The sequence below is a fragment of the Podarcis vaucheri genome, assembly GCF_965113315.1.
Source record: "Podarcis vaucheri genome assembly, chromosome: 16".
NCBI lineage: Eukaryota > Metazoa > Chordata > Lepidosauria > Squamata > Lacertidae > Podarcis > Podarcis vaucheri.
In genome coordinates this window covers 30,165,499-30,183,205 of record NC_138754.1, presented here as the reverse complement: position 1 = coordinate 30,183,205, position 17,707 = coordinate 30,165,499, and the positions used below count along the sequence as shown (strand labels likewise).

Genomic DNA, 17,707 nt, shown 5'->3' with positions numbered 1-17,707 from the left:
AATAATAATAATAAATCCTCCCAGTAGCACCTTAAAGACCAACTAACTTAGTTGGTCTTTAAGGTGCTACTGGAAGGAATTTTTTTATTTTGACTATGGCAGACCAACACGGCTACCTATCTGTAACTTTACATTATAAACTTAGGCATTTTTGAAAAATTGGCCAGCCTACATGCAATTTTTTAACTGCCTTGTCAGGGTGATATTTTTTTTTAAAAAAAAGGCCCAACGCATACAATATTACTGTGGAGCAGTAATCGTCAGCCTTTTAAGGGCTGGGACCTACATTTAATCCAAATATTGCCTTTTGGGACCCATATGTTACATTTTATTAGCTATATATTTGCATGGTGGCATTATTATCATTGATGTATTTAATCGCCTTCTAAACCACCACCTCAAGGCGATTTACATATAAATAGCAACAGTTAAACACACACACAAACAACGAATATATTTGAAGCAGGACTTAAAACCCTAACAAGTGGGTACATGTGGCGAAGACCCTGTTATAAGAATTCTAAGGTCTCGAATATAGAATAAATGTTCATAAATGTACAAGGCAAACACACACACATAAGTATATAAACCATGTGTCTGAAATAGTACAGGAGAGCAAGCCATTTTGACTCTCCCAAATTGACCTCAAATATTTCTCTGCAAGGAGGAAGGAAATGGGAAAAGCTTTCCAATTGTCTTTGGACTGTAGGGGCCTCTGCACCTCCCTGCAAATACAGTCTGGCAAGTATCTGTTAAGCTGAGCACACTATCAATATCTGTAAGAGATTCAGGAACTAAATCTACCCAGAAAATGCAATTAAGTAAGGCATTATCAGGTATCCTGGCAGACAGGAGAGAAGCAACACTCTCAAATTTCTGCTGCAGACCACCTCCTTCTGTGATGTAGGTATGATGTTTGGGGTGGTGGTCTTGGGTTACAGGGTGCACAATTTTGAAAGTCTTTATAGGGGTTTGCGCTCCATTGTTCGGGGTCTCTCTTGCCTCCTTGCTAGGAGGGGAGGGAATAATAAAGAGAAAAATAAATATCTGCCTTGCTTTCTATGAAACTTGCCTCCATCTATTCATCATGGACTTAGGGGACTGAGTCCCTTGGGGAGTTAGGCAGCAAAAGCCAGACCCTCTATTTTTCCTATAACAACTCATTTATCCATCCTGGGAAAGCCTGTCAGAACAAAAGCATCTCCGGCTCCTTCCAGAAAGTGCAGACAATGCACACGTGTTTTATCTCGACAGCAATACTGTTCCATGGGGGAATAAAATATTATTCTTTCTTAAATTTGTATACCGTCCTATACCCGTGGGTCTCAGGGCAGTTCCCACCACAAAATCACAATATAAAAAACAAAATATATAATAAAAATAAAAATACATAAAAAATCACAATATAAAAACCAAAATACATAATAAAAATAAATACAAAAATAAAAATAAGAACAAGAAGAACCCAATACAGTGGTACCTTGGGTTAAGTACTTAATTCGTTCCGGAGGTCTGTACTTAAGCTGAAACTGTTCTTAACCTGAAGCACCACTTTAGCTAATGGGGCCTCCTGCTGCTGCTGCGCCGCTGGAGCACGATTTCTGTTCTCATCCTGAAGCAAAGTTCTTAACCTGAAGCACTATTTCTGGGTTAGCGGAGTCTGTAACCTGAAGTGTATGTAACCTGAAGCGTATGTAACCCGAGGTACCACTGTAATCCCCTCCTCCCCAACACATTTTAAAAGGGTGTTGGATGTCCATCAGCCAAAGGCCTGGTTGAAGAGGAACGTTTTTTCCTGGCGCCTAGAGGTATACAATGAAGGCGCCAGGGGAGCCTTCCTGGGGGGAACATTCCACAGATGGGAGCCACTGCAGAAAAGGCCCCGTTCCTAGTGTTGCCACCCTCTGGACTTCTTGTGGAGGAGGCACACAAGGAAGGGCATCAGGGGATGGTCTCAGTGTCTGGGTAGGTTCATATGGAGACTCGTGGTCCTTGAGGTATGGCGGTCATGAGCTGTCAGGGAACTGCCATCAGAGGCAAGAGGAGAGGTAAGACTCTCCAATGATGCAGGGGAGGGAACTAACAAGGAGAGAGAGAGAGCTTCCGCTGGGGAAGGAAATCCAAGGGACACCAGGGAGAAAGGGGAGGCTGAGAGTACTGCGGAGGGGAGGCTTCGAGACTCTTCCAGTGAAATCAGCGGAGAGAGCACAGGACCTCAGCTTGGCACGCCCACGCTGCGCAGAAGGCTTCCGCGCAGAGAATCTAGGAGGAGACTTGGAGTCAAGGAATTTTTATGTTGGAGGAAGTTTAGGAAACGCCCACTGACGGATTCCGCCAGTGACTGAGACAGTCGCGTTGTAAGGGCTGTCAAACCAGGGAAAGGTTTAGCTATACGACCAGCTTGGAGCAGTTTGCAGTTTACGCACAAGCAACCCCAATTCCTATTACATGAGCCATTTAAGGCTTTATATTAGTCAAAACCAGCCCTTTGAAAAGGGGCAGGCACATTAAAAGCTACTTTTTATAGGTCCCGGCCGAGCGCCTGAAGACTAAAATTAGTTCAGGGACACATACCAACCAGGCAAACACACGTGAGGAGACTGTGAACCAGGAGGGGTGTGACTGAGGATGGGGTCTGAGGAGCATCTCAAGGGCCAGTTAAGCCCTTTGGTCCCCAGGCCTGAGGTCCAGCCAATCCTTGCAGTATTATTATTATTATTATTATTATTATTATTATTATTATTATTAAGACATCTGAAGGCAGCCCTGTATAGGGAAGTTTTTAATATTTAATGCTGTACTGTTTTTTAACACTTGATTGGGAGCCGCCCAGAGTGGCTGGGGAAACTCAGCCAGATGGGCGGGGTGTAAATAATAAATTATTATTATTAAATTATTCTCACCCTAAGTTCCCAGTGTGGGTTACACCATTAAAGCACAATGTCAAAAACAGCTTTTAAAAAGCTTACATCACAGAAATAAGTGGTTGTCAAAATATATACGAAAGCCAAAGGAAAGAGGTGCTTCTTCAGCGTCCACAGATAACTGTACAATACAGCTCTGTGGGGAAGGCGTTTGACAGCTTAGGGGCTGCCACAGAGAAGGCCCTATCCTAGCCCCCCCCCCCAAAGCTGAGAGTGAAGGAGCCACTTCTCACGTGAGGGATTAACCAGTTTCCTTTCCAAATATTCTGGCGATTTGAGATTAATTTGTCAGAGCATGTCTTTTCTCCCGGGGACGACACACTTTTCCGAAGAAGAAGAATTACTTAAATCGGTGGTTGGGATGCTAGGAGGGAGCGCGTCCTTTTTGCACTAACTGTGTGGATTTCCTTACCGCCTAGAAAGACCAAGCAAAAAACCGAAGGGGGGGGGAGGGAAGCGAGGAGAGGAAGAAAGAAAGGAAGCAATCTGCTGCAGCCTGACACTTCACATAATGCATTTGTATTTCATGAGAAACGGCAGCTCCTTCCTGTTAAGGCCGACAATGGCTCATGCTGTTTTTCTGAAACAGGGCAAAACAGATGTCTCGGGATGCCAGCTTAGCCATAGAAAATCAATCCTATGGGGCTTTAGCTGGCACCTGTTTATCTTTCTGGGAGGTCACCAACCCCCCAAGGCTTTTAGTACAGTTTGTGTTGTGCTCCTTCACAATGCACTTCAGCCGTATTTTTTAAAACAACAACAACACACACACACACACGCAAAACTAAAACGACAAGTTGTAATTGCCTTTAGAATAGCTGCTGTCAAAGAACTTGGTTGGCGCTGAAATATTATCCGGCCTGTCTTTTCTTTACTGTTCTGATAATTCATTGCCACTTTCCCACAGTGGCGGATATACTGGGAGACCCCCAGACTGAGATGGAGAGCTCCATTCCAGACCATGCTGCTAGATGGAAGAAGGAGCAGAGACGCATAGTTGGCTTGAAGGGAGCTTTTTATTATTGTTTTCTCTTTCTATTTCTTGCGAACTTGAAGCAAAAGGTGGTTTCGTGGAACCACAGCAGGCCAGAGCTTAGTGATAAATAAAGACATTCAGATCAAAGATCAAACGTTCCATCCCTTGCAGCCGGGTCCCCTTCTGCTGCTACAATTTTGACTTTTGCAAAAAGTCAACTAATCTCCAGTGCAGTGATAGAGAAGCCAAATATGTCCCCCTCCCCAGTCCTTTCTGTGTGGGATCACAGCTCCAATCATCCCTGACCGCTGGATGAGCCAACTGGGGATGATGGGAGTTATAGTTCAGCAAAATCTGTGGGCCCAAAGATAAAGAACATGTGACTGGGCAGTAGCTCTTGAGTAGAGGTCTTTCACATCTCTTGGTCAACCTAAGCCAGGGGTCAGCGAACCTTTTCAGCAGGGGGCCGGTCCACTGTCCCTCAGGCCTTGTGGGGGGTCAGACTATATTTTGGAAAAAAATAATGAATGAATTCCTATGCCCCACAAATAACCCAGAGATGCATTTTAACAAAAGGACACATTCTACTCATGTAAATACACACTGATCCCCGGACCATCCGCAGGCCGGATTTAGAAGGCGATTGGGACGGATCTGGCCCCCAGGCCTTAGTTTGCCTACCCATAATCTAAGCCTTCATATTGGAAAAGTCAAGCATTGAACCCGGGGCCCTCTGTATCAGTTATACATTTTAGAAAATTCTGTCACCGTGCACTTGGACACCTCTTAAGATGTGGTAACCAAATTTTGCTTGATTGTTCCTGAGATCAAGGAGTGAGTTTCTGTCTATGTTTGGATACAGTTGGGTACCATTTTGAATCAAGATACTGGACTTAAGCTTTCACAACTGCACCACTCTTTTGGTTTCTTGGAATTCCCAAGCAACACCAAGTATGAGACTGTTAGTTCATTATAAGCAGGCACAGGCAAACTCTGCCCTCCAGATGTTTTGGGACTACAACTCCCATCATCCCTGACCACTGGTCCTGTTAGCTAGGGATGATAAGAGTTGTAATGCCAAAACATCTGGAGGGCCTAGTTTGCCTATGCCTGATTATAAGGGAGAAAGTAGAAGGGTATGCTTAGGGATACCCATGAAATGGGACTAAATCTGTCCCCTAGTGAGGTATTGTGCTATCTCAGCCATGTCCTAAATAGCAACTTTATCCCATAAAACATAGCAAACGAATTGAAAATCAAGCCAGCTTTATCTTCATGGGTCTGCTTTGGTTTTGCATTTGGTCATTCTAGAGCAGAGAAGCCAGTGTGGTCCCCTCTAGATGTTGTTGGACTACAAACCCCATCAGCCCCGGCCAGCATGATGAATGGTTAGGAATTATGGGAGTTATAGCCCAACAACATATGGAAGAAACCCATGCTGAGTACCAACTTGAGTCCATTATTTCATTAAGGCCTCACTGAGCTGGATTCAACCTTAGGCACATAAATTACGGACATTTATGGAATTTCTACCTAAAGCAAGTATAAAATATTTGGCACCTGTTGATCTCCAGCTCGGTGGTGGACCGGCAGAGAGTAGAAAGCAGGCAGACCAGTAGCAGGTGGAGCATGGCCAACTCATTCTAGTTTTACCCCCATCCTCTTCCCTACCGAGTTCTACAAGGTCAAAACTGAGACTGAGGAGGAAGCTCATGGTCAGTGGACTACTTGTAAGTAAGAAGGCAGGCAGGTAAGGGTTGGATGAGGGCAGAGGTAAACGGGGCAGTGTCCCATTTGCCTTAACGGGTCAACCTCCCTGCTTTAGGTTCTGAACCGCTCTGAAATGTCATGCACCACAATGGAAGCTAAAAGAGGTTATAAAATAACAATCTGAAAATACCGTATTTTTTGCTATATAAGACTCACTTTTTCCCTCCTAAAAAGTAAGGGGAACTATGTGTGTGTCTTATGGAAAGAATGCAGGCTGCACAGCTATCACAGAAGCCAGAACAGCAAGAGGGATTGCTGCTTTCACTGCGCAGTGATCCCTCTTGCTGTTCTGGCTTCTGAGATTCAGAATATTTTTTTTCTTGTTTTCCTCCTCCAAAAACTAGGTGTGCCTTGTGGTCTGGTGCATCTTATAGAGCGAAAAATACGGTATTATTCTCTCTCGTCCGCTAATGGACTTCTTGTCTGAGACCTTCCACAGACTCCGTAGGTGGGCATATACAGTACATATAAATTACAAAACCACGAGGGTATACAAACCTATATGCTTTATTGCTATTATACCAGTTTTAGATTTTAGGCAGATGAGTTCTGCTACCTTCCTCACTGAGGCTAGACCTTCGAGATGATGAGTGTTTCTTCAAATGTTCTCCAGAGTTCTGACTCGGAGCTCCTACTTCAGGCAAAACAGTCCCTGACCCTCTGGCCCCGTCAGGGTCTATGTTTAATTTTTGAGAAGACGATGCCTTTGGCGTCACAGCGAGTGGCGACTGGTCTTCAGAATCTGGAGCTTCAAGCAAGGTTTTGCTGTCTTCAGAAGTGATAGATCTCCTTGATACGAATTGGTCTGGAAGTCCTTCGCCCTCTACAGATAATTCCTCAGATTCACCCTCTCCGAAAGCAACTATATCAAAAATATCTGTTTCTTGGCTGCCCTCTTGCAGGCTACTGGACTCTATTTTATGCAGTATGCCTGACTTCACTTCCTTCTCCACGGCGCTTTTCATCACCACGACTTTGCCAGTGGGCATGTCGGATTTGAACAGGACGCTCTTCTTCTCCCCCGATTTTTTCTGCAGGTCCCACAGGACTCTCTTTTTCTTGCCTTTCTTCTTGTCTTTCTGCTTCGGGGTCTTGGGCCTCGGTTTGCGCGGTGCGTAGATCTCGTCGTGGACTTTTGACCAGTCGATTTGAGACGACAGCCGTATCCCACTGCCCTTAACCCTCTTGTAGCCGAACATGATCTCCAGCAGGACCTTGGTTACGGGAACCGAGATGAAGCCCAGCTTCTCGGAAAGAAGGGTTTCATAGTTGTACTTGTACAAGATGAGCTTGGCTGCGTTTTCAATCAGGAAATCAATGATGGCTTGCTTCGGGAGGGGCTTGCCTTGCAGGCGGGCACGTTTGATGTCGCTGGGGCTGATGATACGCCTTGAGACAGCAGGCTTGGAACAGTGGAAAGGGAAGACAGAAAGTGTTGAAAGAGCTACTTAACAATGCCATAAAGGTAAAGGGACCCCTGACCATTAGGTCCAGTCGCAGACAACTCTGGGGTTGCGGTGCTCATCTCGTTTAATTGGCTGAGATAACCGGCATACAGCTTCCGGGTCATGTGGCCAGCATGACTAAGCTGCTTCTGGCGAACCAGAGCAGCGCACAAAAATGCCGTTTACCTTCCCGCCAGAGTGGTACCTATTTATCTACTTGCACTTTGACGTGCTTTCGAAGTGCTAGGTTGGCAGGAGCTGGGACTGAGCAACGGGAGCTCACCCCGTCGCAGGGTTTTGAATCGCCGACCTGATTGGCAAGTCCTAGGTTCTGTAGTTTAACCCACAGCACCACCTGCGTCCCTAACAATGCCATAGGACAGTGGTTTTCAACCAGTGTGCCGTGGCACCCTGGGGTGCCTTGAATGATGGCCAGGCGTGCCATTGGCAATAATAGCTTCTGTCCCTCTTTCCTCTCCCCCCTCCTCTGATGCCCTCTCACATCTCTGCCACCCAAAGGTTTGCACAGGTGTTTGTTGCAGCAGCCCTGGCTACAAACTCCCCAGGCAAATGGTGCCTCTGGGGCTGGCCAGGGGGTGCTTCCCAGGCCCCTGTGGGGCAGTGTGAGGGGGTATCTCTCTCTGGGGCAGGAGGGCAGCTCAGAGACCAGGGGTGGCAGCCCAGAGGATTCCCAAGGTGAGGGGAGAACAGAGGAGACTGAGGAAACACTCCACAAGGAGGGTGTTCAAAAAAGGGTGAGAGGCTATCAGATCTGAAGTCGAGGGGTGACATAACTGGGCTCCTCAGCCCCATAGAGGGGCCACAGAAAGAATGTAGTTGGCGAGCCACCAGCCAATCACCCCAGCAGGTTGGAGTTAACTATATATTAGCAAAAACAGGTACTGGACTGTTATTTTTGCCAATGCATTTTGATTATTCCTGTTTCTAATACCTGCATTTTCATTCACACTTTATTTTTCAATACATCGCTCAGCTGGAAAACAGCGTTGCAAAATTCAGAAGAAGTGCAAATTTCAAAGGATGGCTGTGTTTTAGTTCACATAGTGTTTTGGAAAGCGGAAATTAAGCAAATTTAAGTGTTGACGGATTCAAACCTTCTCTCTCCCCCCCCATCTCTATTAGTGGGTAAGGCCTGCGGGACCCTTGTCATACTCCCCAGGTAGGCCGCAGCCTCCCTTTCTTTAGAAATTTACGTACCTGTTTGGACTCAGCAACTCCTGGGGTAGAGTCTTTTTTCTGTCTTGGTTTCGGAAGCGGGGGCGGGACGTATTTCGGTTTGGGTGGGGGCTCCTCTGGCGGCGGCCTTGGCTTCGTTTTCGGCAGCGGAGGCGGCACGTATTTGGGTTTGCGCTGAGCTTCCTCAGGCCCCATAGATTTCCGCTTCGATTTCGGAAGGACTGGTGGTGTATATTTTGGCTTGCCCTTCTCTTCCGGGGATGGGGTTACGGATTCCCCCCTTGCTTTCTTCCTCTTCTCCCTCTCCCTGTCCTTCTCCTTCTCCTTCTCCTTCTCCTTCTCCTTCCCCTTGTCTTTCTTCTTCTTCCCCTTCTTCTTTTTCTTCTTCTTCTTTCCCCCCTCTCCCTCCTTCCCCTCTTCGGATTTGGAGTCACCCTCTTCTGACGTGTCCTCTCCGCTCTCAGAGTCGGCTGAGCCGCTCCTCTGCTCCTCTTCTTCCTCGCCTTCCTCGCCTTCCTCGCTCTCCTCCATTGAAGAGGCCCACGGCAGCAGAGGGTGACCTTGCTCGTCGTAAGCGCCCACAAAGGAGAATCCATCCGCCATTGTCACCTCCAGGACTTTGAGGACCGCTTGGTTTATTATGCACTGAAGAGCCGCGAGGATTTTGTTTTCTTCCAAGAAATCTAGGGCCGAGAAAGGTTCGTTTCCTGGATAGTACAAGGGGATGCTGCTGGGCGTGGGCCGTTTCAGAACACTGGTGATCTCCTTGTGCAGGGACTCTACGGACATCGTCTGCTTTGGGATCTGTTTCCTGAACTTTGCAAAATAATCTCTGTGCGGGGGGTGTAGCTTAGTGAAAGACTCTGCCAGTTTGGCCCAAATGTGGAAGTGTTCTTGCCGGAAATAATAACTGTCCCCTGATCGTTCTGAAAATGTCTGCAAGCGAGTAAAGGAAGAGAAAAGAAAGTATATTATAACAGCATCAAAACAAGTAAAAAGGGGATGTGTACGGTCTGGATATTCTAGGTGGAAGCTGGGAACAGACCATTTCATAACTCCCAGATAAGACAACGGAGGAACGTAAAAAACCACCTTACGCTGAACCAAACGATTGGTGCATCTAACTCAATACTGGCCACACCAGTGCTCTTCAGCCTTAGGCTCCCAGATGTTGTTGTACTAAATCGTTACCCTTTGCCTAAGCTGGTTGGGGATGGTGGGTGTTTTAGTCCAGCAATATCTCAAGGCCCAAGATGGAAAAGCACTGGTGTATAGTGACTGGGGTGCAGTTCCCTGGGGTTTTGGACAACCACTGTCCAAATGCACACTTGCTCTTCCTCTCTCTTAGCTGCTTCATGCAAAGTCAGACCTATCTAACTCATTATTGTAAACACTGGCTGGCAGCAGCTCTCCAGGTTACAGACAGGGTTCTTTTCCAGCAGGGGTTGAACCTTCCTGCGTAGAAAACAGGTGCTCTTTCACAGAGCTAGCAAAGGCGCGGCCAGTGTTCCCATCTTGTTTAGGATTTGCATCCTAAGTAGAGACTTTTGTCCCTGAATCAAGGGTAGGCAACCTCTTGCCCTCCAAATGTTGCTGGACTACAACTCCCATCATCCGTGACCATGGATCATGCTGGCTGGGACTGATGGGAGTCCAGCAACATCTGGAGGGTCTCAGGTTGTCTACTCCTGGTCTACCCCTACAAAGATTTAGCAACCCAGATCAATCAATCAATCAATCGGAATGACTCTCTGGACAATTTCCACATTCTCCTGTGTCTTTGGGTACTATTTCCCGACTTTTTCATTTTCCTTTTTTTATCACATCAAACCATTCCTGCTGGTTTGCCCTCCAAAAAGGGGCAAACAGCAGAATAGTAAAAAGAAAGAAAGTAAAGAAAGGTTGTTATAGGAGACCTGTGATAATCGCTGCACATTAATAAGTGATCACACAATAGGTACCATTCGTGAAAAGTGTGATTCTCATCTTGGAATGACTATTCTTCACCCTCCCCTTCCACGGGCCCCTCCAGGTGTCATTTTTTTATTGTGCATTCACGACGATTTGTGCACACGGAATTATCAGGGAGGTCACATGTGTTCCCGCTTTCAGTCATATTCACCCCTGCAAAAAGTTTTGGGAGAGCCACACTGCTTCCTTTTCAATCAGTGCACATCCCATAACTCCCTGCTGAAATCTCAGAAAGTTTTATAGCACAAATGTTCTGGTTTATTTTTGTCCCCCTTTTCTTGTGCTATAGCCCGGACAGGAACAATATAGTGGCACTGGGAAACATCGCGGAACAAACTGAAGCAGAATCAATATGCCACTAATTCACTGTTATTGTTATATGTTGCAGAATACACTCACAATAAAACACCTGTCTGGAGGAGCCTGTACCCCTCTTTCAGTCCGTGCATCCAGTTGTGGATGCCTGCTATGCTGTCCCTGCACAATGGAATTAGAATCGAGGAGCCTTTCTGCAGATGGAAGGATTCCTTAATATAGATGTGGGCATTGTTCATTCATTGTTGATGGATGAGCTCTATAGCATTAGAGCAGCGGGGAGGAACATTTTAGGGTCCACAGGACAGATCATTATCAGGATTGGCCTCATGGACCAGATTTGACAGTTATTTTTTTGGAGGAGGGATAAAGGTAAAGGGTAAAGGGACCCCTGACAATTAGGTCCTGTCGTGGCTGACTCTGGGGTTGCGGCGCTCATCTCGCTTTATTGGCCGAGGGAGCCGGCGTACAGCTTCCGGGTCATGTGGCCAGCATGATTAAGCCGCTTCTGGCAAACCAGAGCAGTGCACGGAAACGCCGTTTACCTTCCCACTGGAGTGATACCTATTTATCTACTTGCACTTTGACGTGTTTTCGAACGGCTAGGTTGGCAGGAGCAGGGACTGAGCAACGGGAGCTCACCCCGTCGCAGGGATTCGAACCGCCGACCTTCTGATCGGCAAGTCCTAGGGTCTGTGGTTTAACCCACAGCGCAACCCGCGTTCCTATTGGAGGAGGGATACCCACCAGTTAAACTCCCCTGTGTGGCTTTGCCCATGCTTCTCCTTTTAACCCCTTATTGTTGGCGCTTTAAATGGGGAACATAGGGACACTTGCAAAGGTAACTGCTTTAAGGCAGTCTCTGTGCTCCAGTTGGGAGTGCGGGGAATGTCTTAAAGCGGCTTCTCTTTTAAGTGGCTTCTCCCCTCTGCAACCCCACCACCCACTCGAGGGCTTTAATCTTCATTCATCAGTTGATGAATGGGGATTAAATCCTGCTGTCTAGGCTGCATGATCCTGTTCATTCCTGGTTCTGCAGCCAATGTCAGATTAAACACTGTCCTCCTGCCCATCAGCTGACAACACCGGTGGTGTCAGCTGCTGGGTAGGTGAGCATGATTTGGAGAAAACTTGACAGGCAAAATTGGGCAATTTGATGGGCCTGCTTTGGCCCACAGGCCAGAGGTTCCCCACCCCTGCATTAGGGTCACAACATAATTCAAGCTTGGAGTGCAACTGCGACTTTCATCTGTCATTAGCTGCGTCACAGGCACTGTCCAGTAGGTTCCTGCGACACTCAAGTTTTATAGAGAGCCTTTCCAATTGCCATGCTGCCACTGGCTTTGAAAGTATCACATCACACACACACCCCAGGAACAACATACAGTGCCTTGAGGGCTAAGAACCTGCACCGCTATGAGAACAGTAGGAGATTGCAAAGGGAAAAACAGAAGTGTCTGTGCAGGATATTGTCTGCAACCTGACTCAGTAAATGAAATGAGCGTTCAGTGATCTGAAAAAGGCTCAAAGCCATGGCTCCAGGAGGAGTTGGCCACCAGGCATGTGGCTGGAAAAGAACTGCAAAGAAAAGGCTCCCTTTCTACTGCTGGGTCCTGTGGTGCAACAATATGCAACCATCCTATGTCCTTGCACATGCATTATGGAATTGCTGGATATAGTACACCACTTCCGCACCCGTAAACACCTCCCCCCACACACATAGCAGGCTTTTCTGTAGCGGATCCAGACATTTTGTGCAGAAGTTTATTTCCGTGCATGGATTACATTGGCTGGATCAGAGCGGGGAACTCTCAGCGCGGTGCGGGAGGTCCGATCCGTCAAGAAAGTCCTCCAAATACCTCTGCGTGGAATCCTCCGGAAACTCCCTCCCTGGGCCTCTCATCTAGCCTCGGGAGCCTGGCGGCATATTTATCCAGGAGGGACATTTTTCCTTCGAGCCTAGGCTCCCTTCTGCTCGTGAGACATGCTTCCCAGTCGTCTTCAGAGCTGGAAGTGGCCGAGGTGGTGTGGTACCTAGACTGCGAGCTGCAGGAGAAAGACCACGACCTGCTGTCCATGCTGGAGCCAGATTCTTCTTCGATATCAAATATCGGGTCTCCATCCTCGGTCGTCACTCGCCGCAGCTTCCGCACGGCATCCTCCACGATGTTCTGAAGGCTTTCCAGGACCTCCTCGTCAGCTAAGAAATCCACAAACTCCGAGAATTCGTTGGCGAGGTGGCTGCTTTCGCCGTGACTGCTGGAGCGCTGCTTTCGTTTCCCTTTGTCTGGGCTGAAAGCTTTGAACTCAGAAGCTGTGGTGGCGGCGAACTGGTCCCGGAATTGGCAGCGGGAAGGTGGCCTCAGGATGTTCCTCCAGTCAGAGGTATCTCCTTGTCTCAGCTGTAGACAAGGAAAAACCAGGGTGAAAAGGGGAATCGGGTCTGAAGTTACTGGGACTGTATCAAAAATGCGTGTAACGCCAGCAATGTAGGCAGTGATATAGTGGAGGGGAAAACACAGGGGTGTGTAGTTCTAGGACTTTTTTCAGAGCAGGAATTATGACAGCTTAGGCCTGGGTAATTGGCAGCTCTGGTGAGTGGAGGAGGTGATAATAAGGCTTTCAAGTTTTTTGTGGCAGATTAGTGTGAGGAAACAAGCAGGCAGAGGCTAGTCACTGCTTTCCTTTCCTTTGTTGGGGATCACTACTTCATGCTAGCAATTTAAATGGTAACACTTCCTCTTACAATTATTTGAATTTTTCATTGAAAGCCAATGTTTACATTTCAGTTGGCTTTTGTTGAAGCTCAGTGGGTTTTACAAGTTGAACCAATGCCATCAGAAGCAAACATTACTGACAGCTGAGTGGTGCTTAGCCCCAGTAAGAGGTCAACAAAGCTGTCAATTTTGGTTCCCTAGTTTTCTCATTTTTCAATCTTAATTTCAGCTCTCCACATTTCTGCAGCAATTTGCCTTTTTAAAAAAACCCATGAAAATATATTGGCAGAGTGCAAATTTCTCCTGATGAACACAGGTTTGCATGCAGTTTTGACTAATATACACGTTTTTGTAAACAATTTTCTTAAAATCTAATGCATCTGTGTATGTTATTTTCACTAATGTATGCATTCTGTGCATGTTTTCTCGTTCATAGATGCATATTCTTTGGAGAACCGCATTGCAAAATTCAGGTAAAGGTAAAGGGTAAAGGGACCCCTGACCATTAGGTCCAGTTGTGGCCGACTCTGGGGTTGTGGCACTCATCTCGCTTTACTGGCCGAGGGAGCCGGCGTACAGCTTCCGGATCATGTGGCCAGCAGGACTAAGCCGCTTCTGGCGAACCAGAGCAGCGCACGGAAACGTCGTTTACCTTCCCGCCAGAGCGGTACCTATTTATCTGCTTGCACTTTATGTGCTTTCAAACTGCTAGGTTGGCAGGAGCAGGGACTAAGCAATGGGAGCTCACCCCGTCGCAGGGATTCGAACCGCCGGCATTCTGATCAGCAAGTCCTAGGCTCTGTGGTTTAACCCACAGCGCCACCCATGTCCCCAAAATTCAGGTAGGTTCAGATAAAACCGGGTTCCTTAAAACTGGGCCCACAATACTCAACTTGTGCATTCTAGTGGTAATGAGCTATGCATCCATGGGGAACCACTAACAGTGACTCCCCTGAATACCTCTACGATTTGGCAGGAATATAAGAGATCAAGCAGTCCTTGAGGTATCCTGGGTGGTAGCTGGCTCTGCTACTGCCCACCATTTTCAGTCCTGCCACCCCCTCCTGCCACCTAAGATTGACAAGTCCAATGTCAAAGTAGGGCAGCACCAGAGGGCACTTTTTACTCCATGAAGCTCAAGGTGACTGGCATATTCGGTTCTCCCCTTCCTCATTTAACCCCTACAACCACCCTGTGAGGTAGCTTAGGCTGAGTCAGGGAACTGACATCAGAGCGAGAGGCGAAGGAGAGGCTCCCAGATTCTGCAGGGGAAGGAACCAGCACCAGGGGGAGACGCAGCTTGGTAGAGGAGGAAGGAAATCGGCGTAACACCAGGGACCAAGGGGGGCAGATGGGGGAAGCGGAGGTAGAGCTCCGGGATTCTTCTCTGGAGATCAGTGAGGAGAGCACAGGTCCTCCACTACCCACGCCCTCCCTGCGCAGAAGACTCCCGCGCAGTGAGAGGCGGAGACGACTGGGAGTCAGACAGCTTTTATGCTGGAAAAGGTTTAAGCAACGCCCACAGACAGATTCTGCTAGCGACTGAGGCAGCCACGCTGAGATGGGCTGTGCAGTCAGGACGGTTTAACCAAGGGAAATAAAACCCCTAACAGGGACAGTTTACACACGAGTAACTCAAAACCCCTTTACAGGCTGAGTCAGTGACTGGCCCAAGGTCAGCCAGTGAGCTTTATGGCTGAGTATGGATTTGGGCTCCCAGGTCACAATCCAACACTCTAACCACTACACTGACTCAGCTTGGGTGACTCCCCTTCCTTGAATGGGATGGCCAAGAGCAACCCATTTCTGTCTCCCTTTGGGCCTTACCTGAGGTCCCCTGAGGCTCTCATCATCTGCCAGATAGCCGGAATATCTACGACTCACCATGGTGCTGAAAGGACAGCGGCTGTCCCCTCCTTTCTTTTCACACCTTCTGTCTCCTCTTCCTGCACAAACAGACACACAAAAATAGGAGTGTTGTTATTATTTTACAGGACGCGGGTGGTGCTGTGGGTTAAACCACAGAGCCTAGGACTTGCCGATCAGAAGGTTGGCGGTTCGAATCCCCGCTACGGGGTGAGCTCCCGTTGCTCTATCCCAGCTCCTGCCAACTTAGCAGTTCGAAAGCACATCAAAGTGCAAATAGATAAATAGGTACCACTCCAGCGGGAAAGTAAACGGCATTTCTGTGCACTGCTCTGGTTCACCAGAAGCGGCTTAGTCATGCTGGCCACATGACCCAGAAGCTGTACGCCGGCTCCCTTCGCCAATAAAGTGAGATGAGCGCCGCAACCCCAGAGTCGGTCACGACTGGACCTAACGGTCAGGGGTCCCTTTACCTTTACCTTTACTATTATTTTACAAAGTGAATTCAAAAGTGAATTCCTGATGAAAGGTCTAGGAAGGAAAGCGCTCATCAACATTTTCGTAGAGGGGAAATATTTGGTGTGTGAATGAAATCGGAGTTTGGTAGCAAAAGAGCGAAGATGTGGACCTGGCAAGGGACAGAGGGTTTAATTTCGATATAAATATATAATACTTATAAACCGCCCGCACTTTCAAAACATCATGACGCCATACAGTAAAACCGTTAAAACGTTGTAAAATTACATAGCCATAAAAACAGAACAAATTGAGCTATGCTCAATCAATTCTATAAAAACACTCAGTGGAACCAAATAGTTTTAAGCAGGAGGTGAAATATCGAAATTGTAGTCGCCTGTTAGATTTCAGTAGCAGCAGTATTCCAGATTGGTGCTACTGCACTTGGTTTCATGAGGGCTAGAAACTCTGAAAGCGGAGGCAATTAATATACCGTATTTTTCGCTCTATAAGATGCACCAGACCATAAGACGCACCTAATTTTTGGAGGAGGATAACAAGAAAAAAAAGTATTCTGAATCCCAGAAGCCAGAACAGCAAGAGGGATTGCTGCTTTCGCTGCGCAGCAATCCCTCTTGCTGTTCTGGCTTCTGGGATAGCTGCGCAGCCTGCATTCGCTCCATAAGACGCACACACATTTCCCCTTACTTTTTAGGAGGGAAAAAGTGAGTCTTACACAGCAAAAAATACGGTAGATAAATCCCAGTTCTAATGCACGTATGACAACCAAACCCAAGTACGTCCCATACTCGATCTGCCAGCCTTTTTTGAAAAAAACCAAACTGCTACTCACAATTGTGTTCATTAAGGGTGAAAAATCCCAGATTATGAGAGGTGAGCCTGGGGTTTCTTTACCTCTCCAAATTCCTCTTTGAGGATCCTGCCCAACAGGCTCCCTAGCATCGAGGGGTTTTGCCAACGTGAGGAAGTCTCTTGCCTCAAATGTTCACACGGAAGCCAAAGAACTGCTTATGCCTCTCAGAGAACCTTCCTCTGTCATTGTTAGGTAATGGATCCTGTCTGTTTGCCCGTGCGATTCCATCCATTTGCATAGAACATTCCTATCGCATAGCCCAGCTCTCAAAGCGCGAGTTCAACTAGCGCAAAGGTGGGGAGCCCTTTCCAGATCAGGGGCCACATTCCCTTCTAAGCAATGCCCAGAGGGCCAGGTGTGAGGGGTGGGCGTGGCCGGAGGCAAAAGGTGGGGGGCAGAGCAATGAACGCCAATCTTACCTTTCTACAGTCGGCTGGTTTCTACAAACACACAGACACACCCCTCTCAGCCCTCCATCCAGATAAGTGAGACTAATGAGCAGAGATCAAGGACCCACTCCTACCAGCCAAACCACCAAAGGAGGATCCAAAATAGATCTGGTGAGGGGTGTGGCCTTGGAAGAGGGGGTGTGGCCTGGAGAGGAGGTGTGGTCTGATGAGCACATCAGGTACCTGATAGGGAGAGGCTTAGAGTGGTGCATCTATGCCCTGAACTTGAGGTTCTCAAACACTGAGCTAGTTTGTTGGTGCAAGAAATCTAGACTTGGAAATCTTTCTCTGAAAGCACAATCTGAGGGAAATCACAGCCAGAGGGGAGCTATACATTCCATGTTTCTGAAAGGCACTCTTTGTATCCTCCAGACATGTTTGATTAGGGCTTTTTTCAGCCGGAACTCAGTTCCGGCACCTCTCAGGTGGGCACCATGGCCAATATCAGAGAACAGGGGCGGCTCTCATGGTGAGTTCTAGTTTTCTCTAGAAAAATAAAGCTGTGTATGACCCAGCTGCAGCTATTATTAAATGGGCAGGAGAGAAGGAATTACGAGCCTGGATCAGATGTTGTCCTAAAAGACAGGGCAGGATTTAGGCATTGGACTACTGCCATGCGCTCTACGGGGGGCTACCTTTGACAGTGACCCGGAAACTGCAATTAATCCAGAATGCGGCAGCTAGACTGGTGACTGGGAGTGGCCACTGGGACCACATAACACCGGTCCTGAGAGATCTGCACTGGCT

The 17,707-nt window shown here is 47.6% G+C and overlaps 2 protein-coding genes and 1 long non-coding RNA gene across 3 annotated transcripts in view; 1 reads left to right on the top strand and 2 right to left on the bottom strand.

The window, feature by feature from the left end:
• Positions 1–17,707, bottom strand: part of LOC309521226 — a 274,985-nt gene that overhangs the window by 41,770 nt on the left and 215,508 nt on the right. The gene's annotated exons all lie outside the window — the stretch shown is intronic.
• YDJC (YdjC chitooligosaccharide deacetylase homolog) overlaps positions 1–17,707 on the top strand; it is a 120,879-nt gene that overhangs the window by 76,015 nt on the left and 27,157 nt on the right. The gene's annotated exons all lie outside the window — the stretch shown is intronic.
• On the bottom strand, positions 6,162–16,681 carry CCDC116 (coiled-coil domain containing 116). The gene is made up of 5 exons (XM_082203133.1): positions 16,491–16,681; positions 15,143–15,261; positions 12,458–13,000; positions 8,334–9,248; positions 6,162–7,073 (listed from the first exon to the last, which is right to left on the bottom strand). Exons 2-5 carry the CDS (start codon positions 15,200–15,202, stop codon positions 6,198–6,200), a joined length of 2,394 nt encoding a protein of 797 aa, XP_082059259.1. The 5' UTR covers positions 15,203–15,261; positions 16,491–16,681; the 3' UTR covers positions 6,162–6,197.

Bases quoted from the DNA above. Each gene is read 5' to 3' on its own strand.
- CCDC116 (XM_082203133.1), bottom strand. From the start codon at position 15,202: ATGGTGAGTCGTAGATATTCCGGCTATCTGGCAGATGATGAGAGCCTC. The intron at 9,249-12,457 runs GTATTTGGAGGA...ACTCGCTTGCAG, and splicing joins CCGGAGGATTCCACGCAGAG to ACATTTTCAGAACGATCAGG. The intron at 7,074-8,333 runs GTACGTAAATTT...CACTGTTCCAAG, and splicing joins GAGTTGCTGAGTCCAAACAG to CCTGCTGTCTCAAGGCGTAT.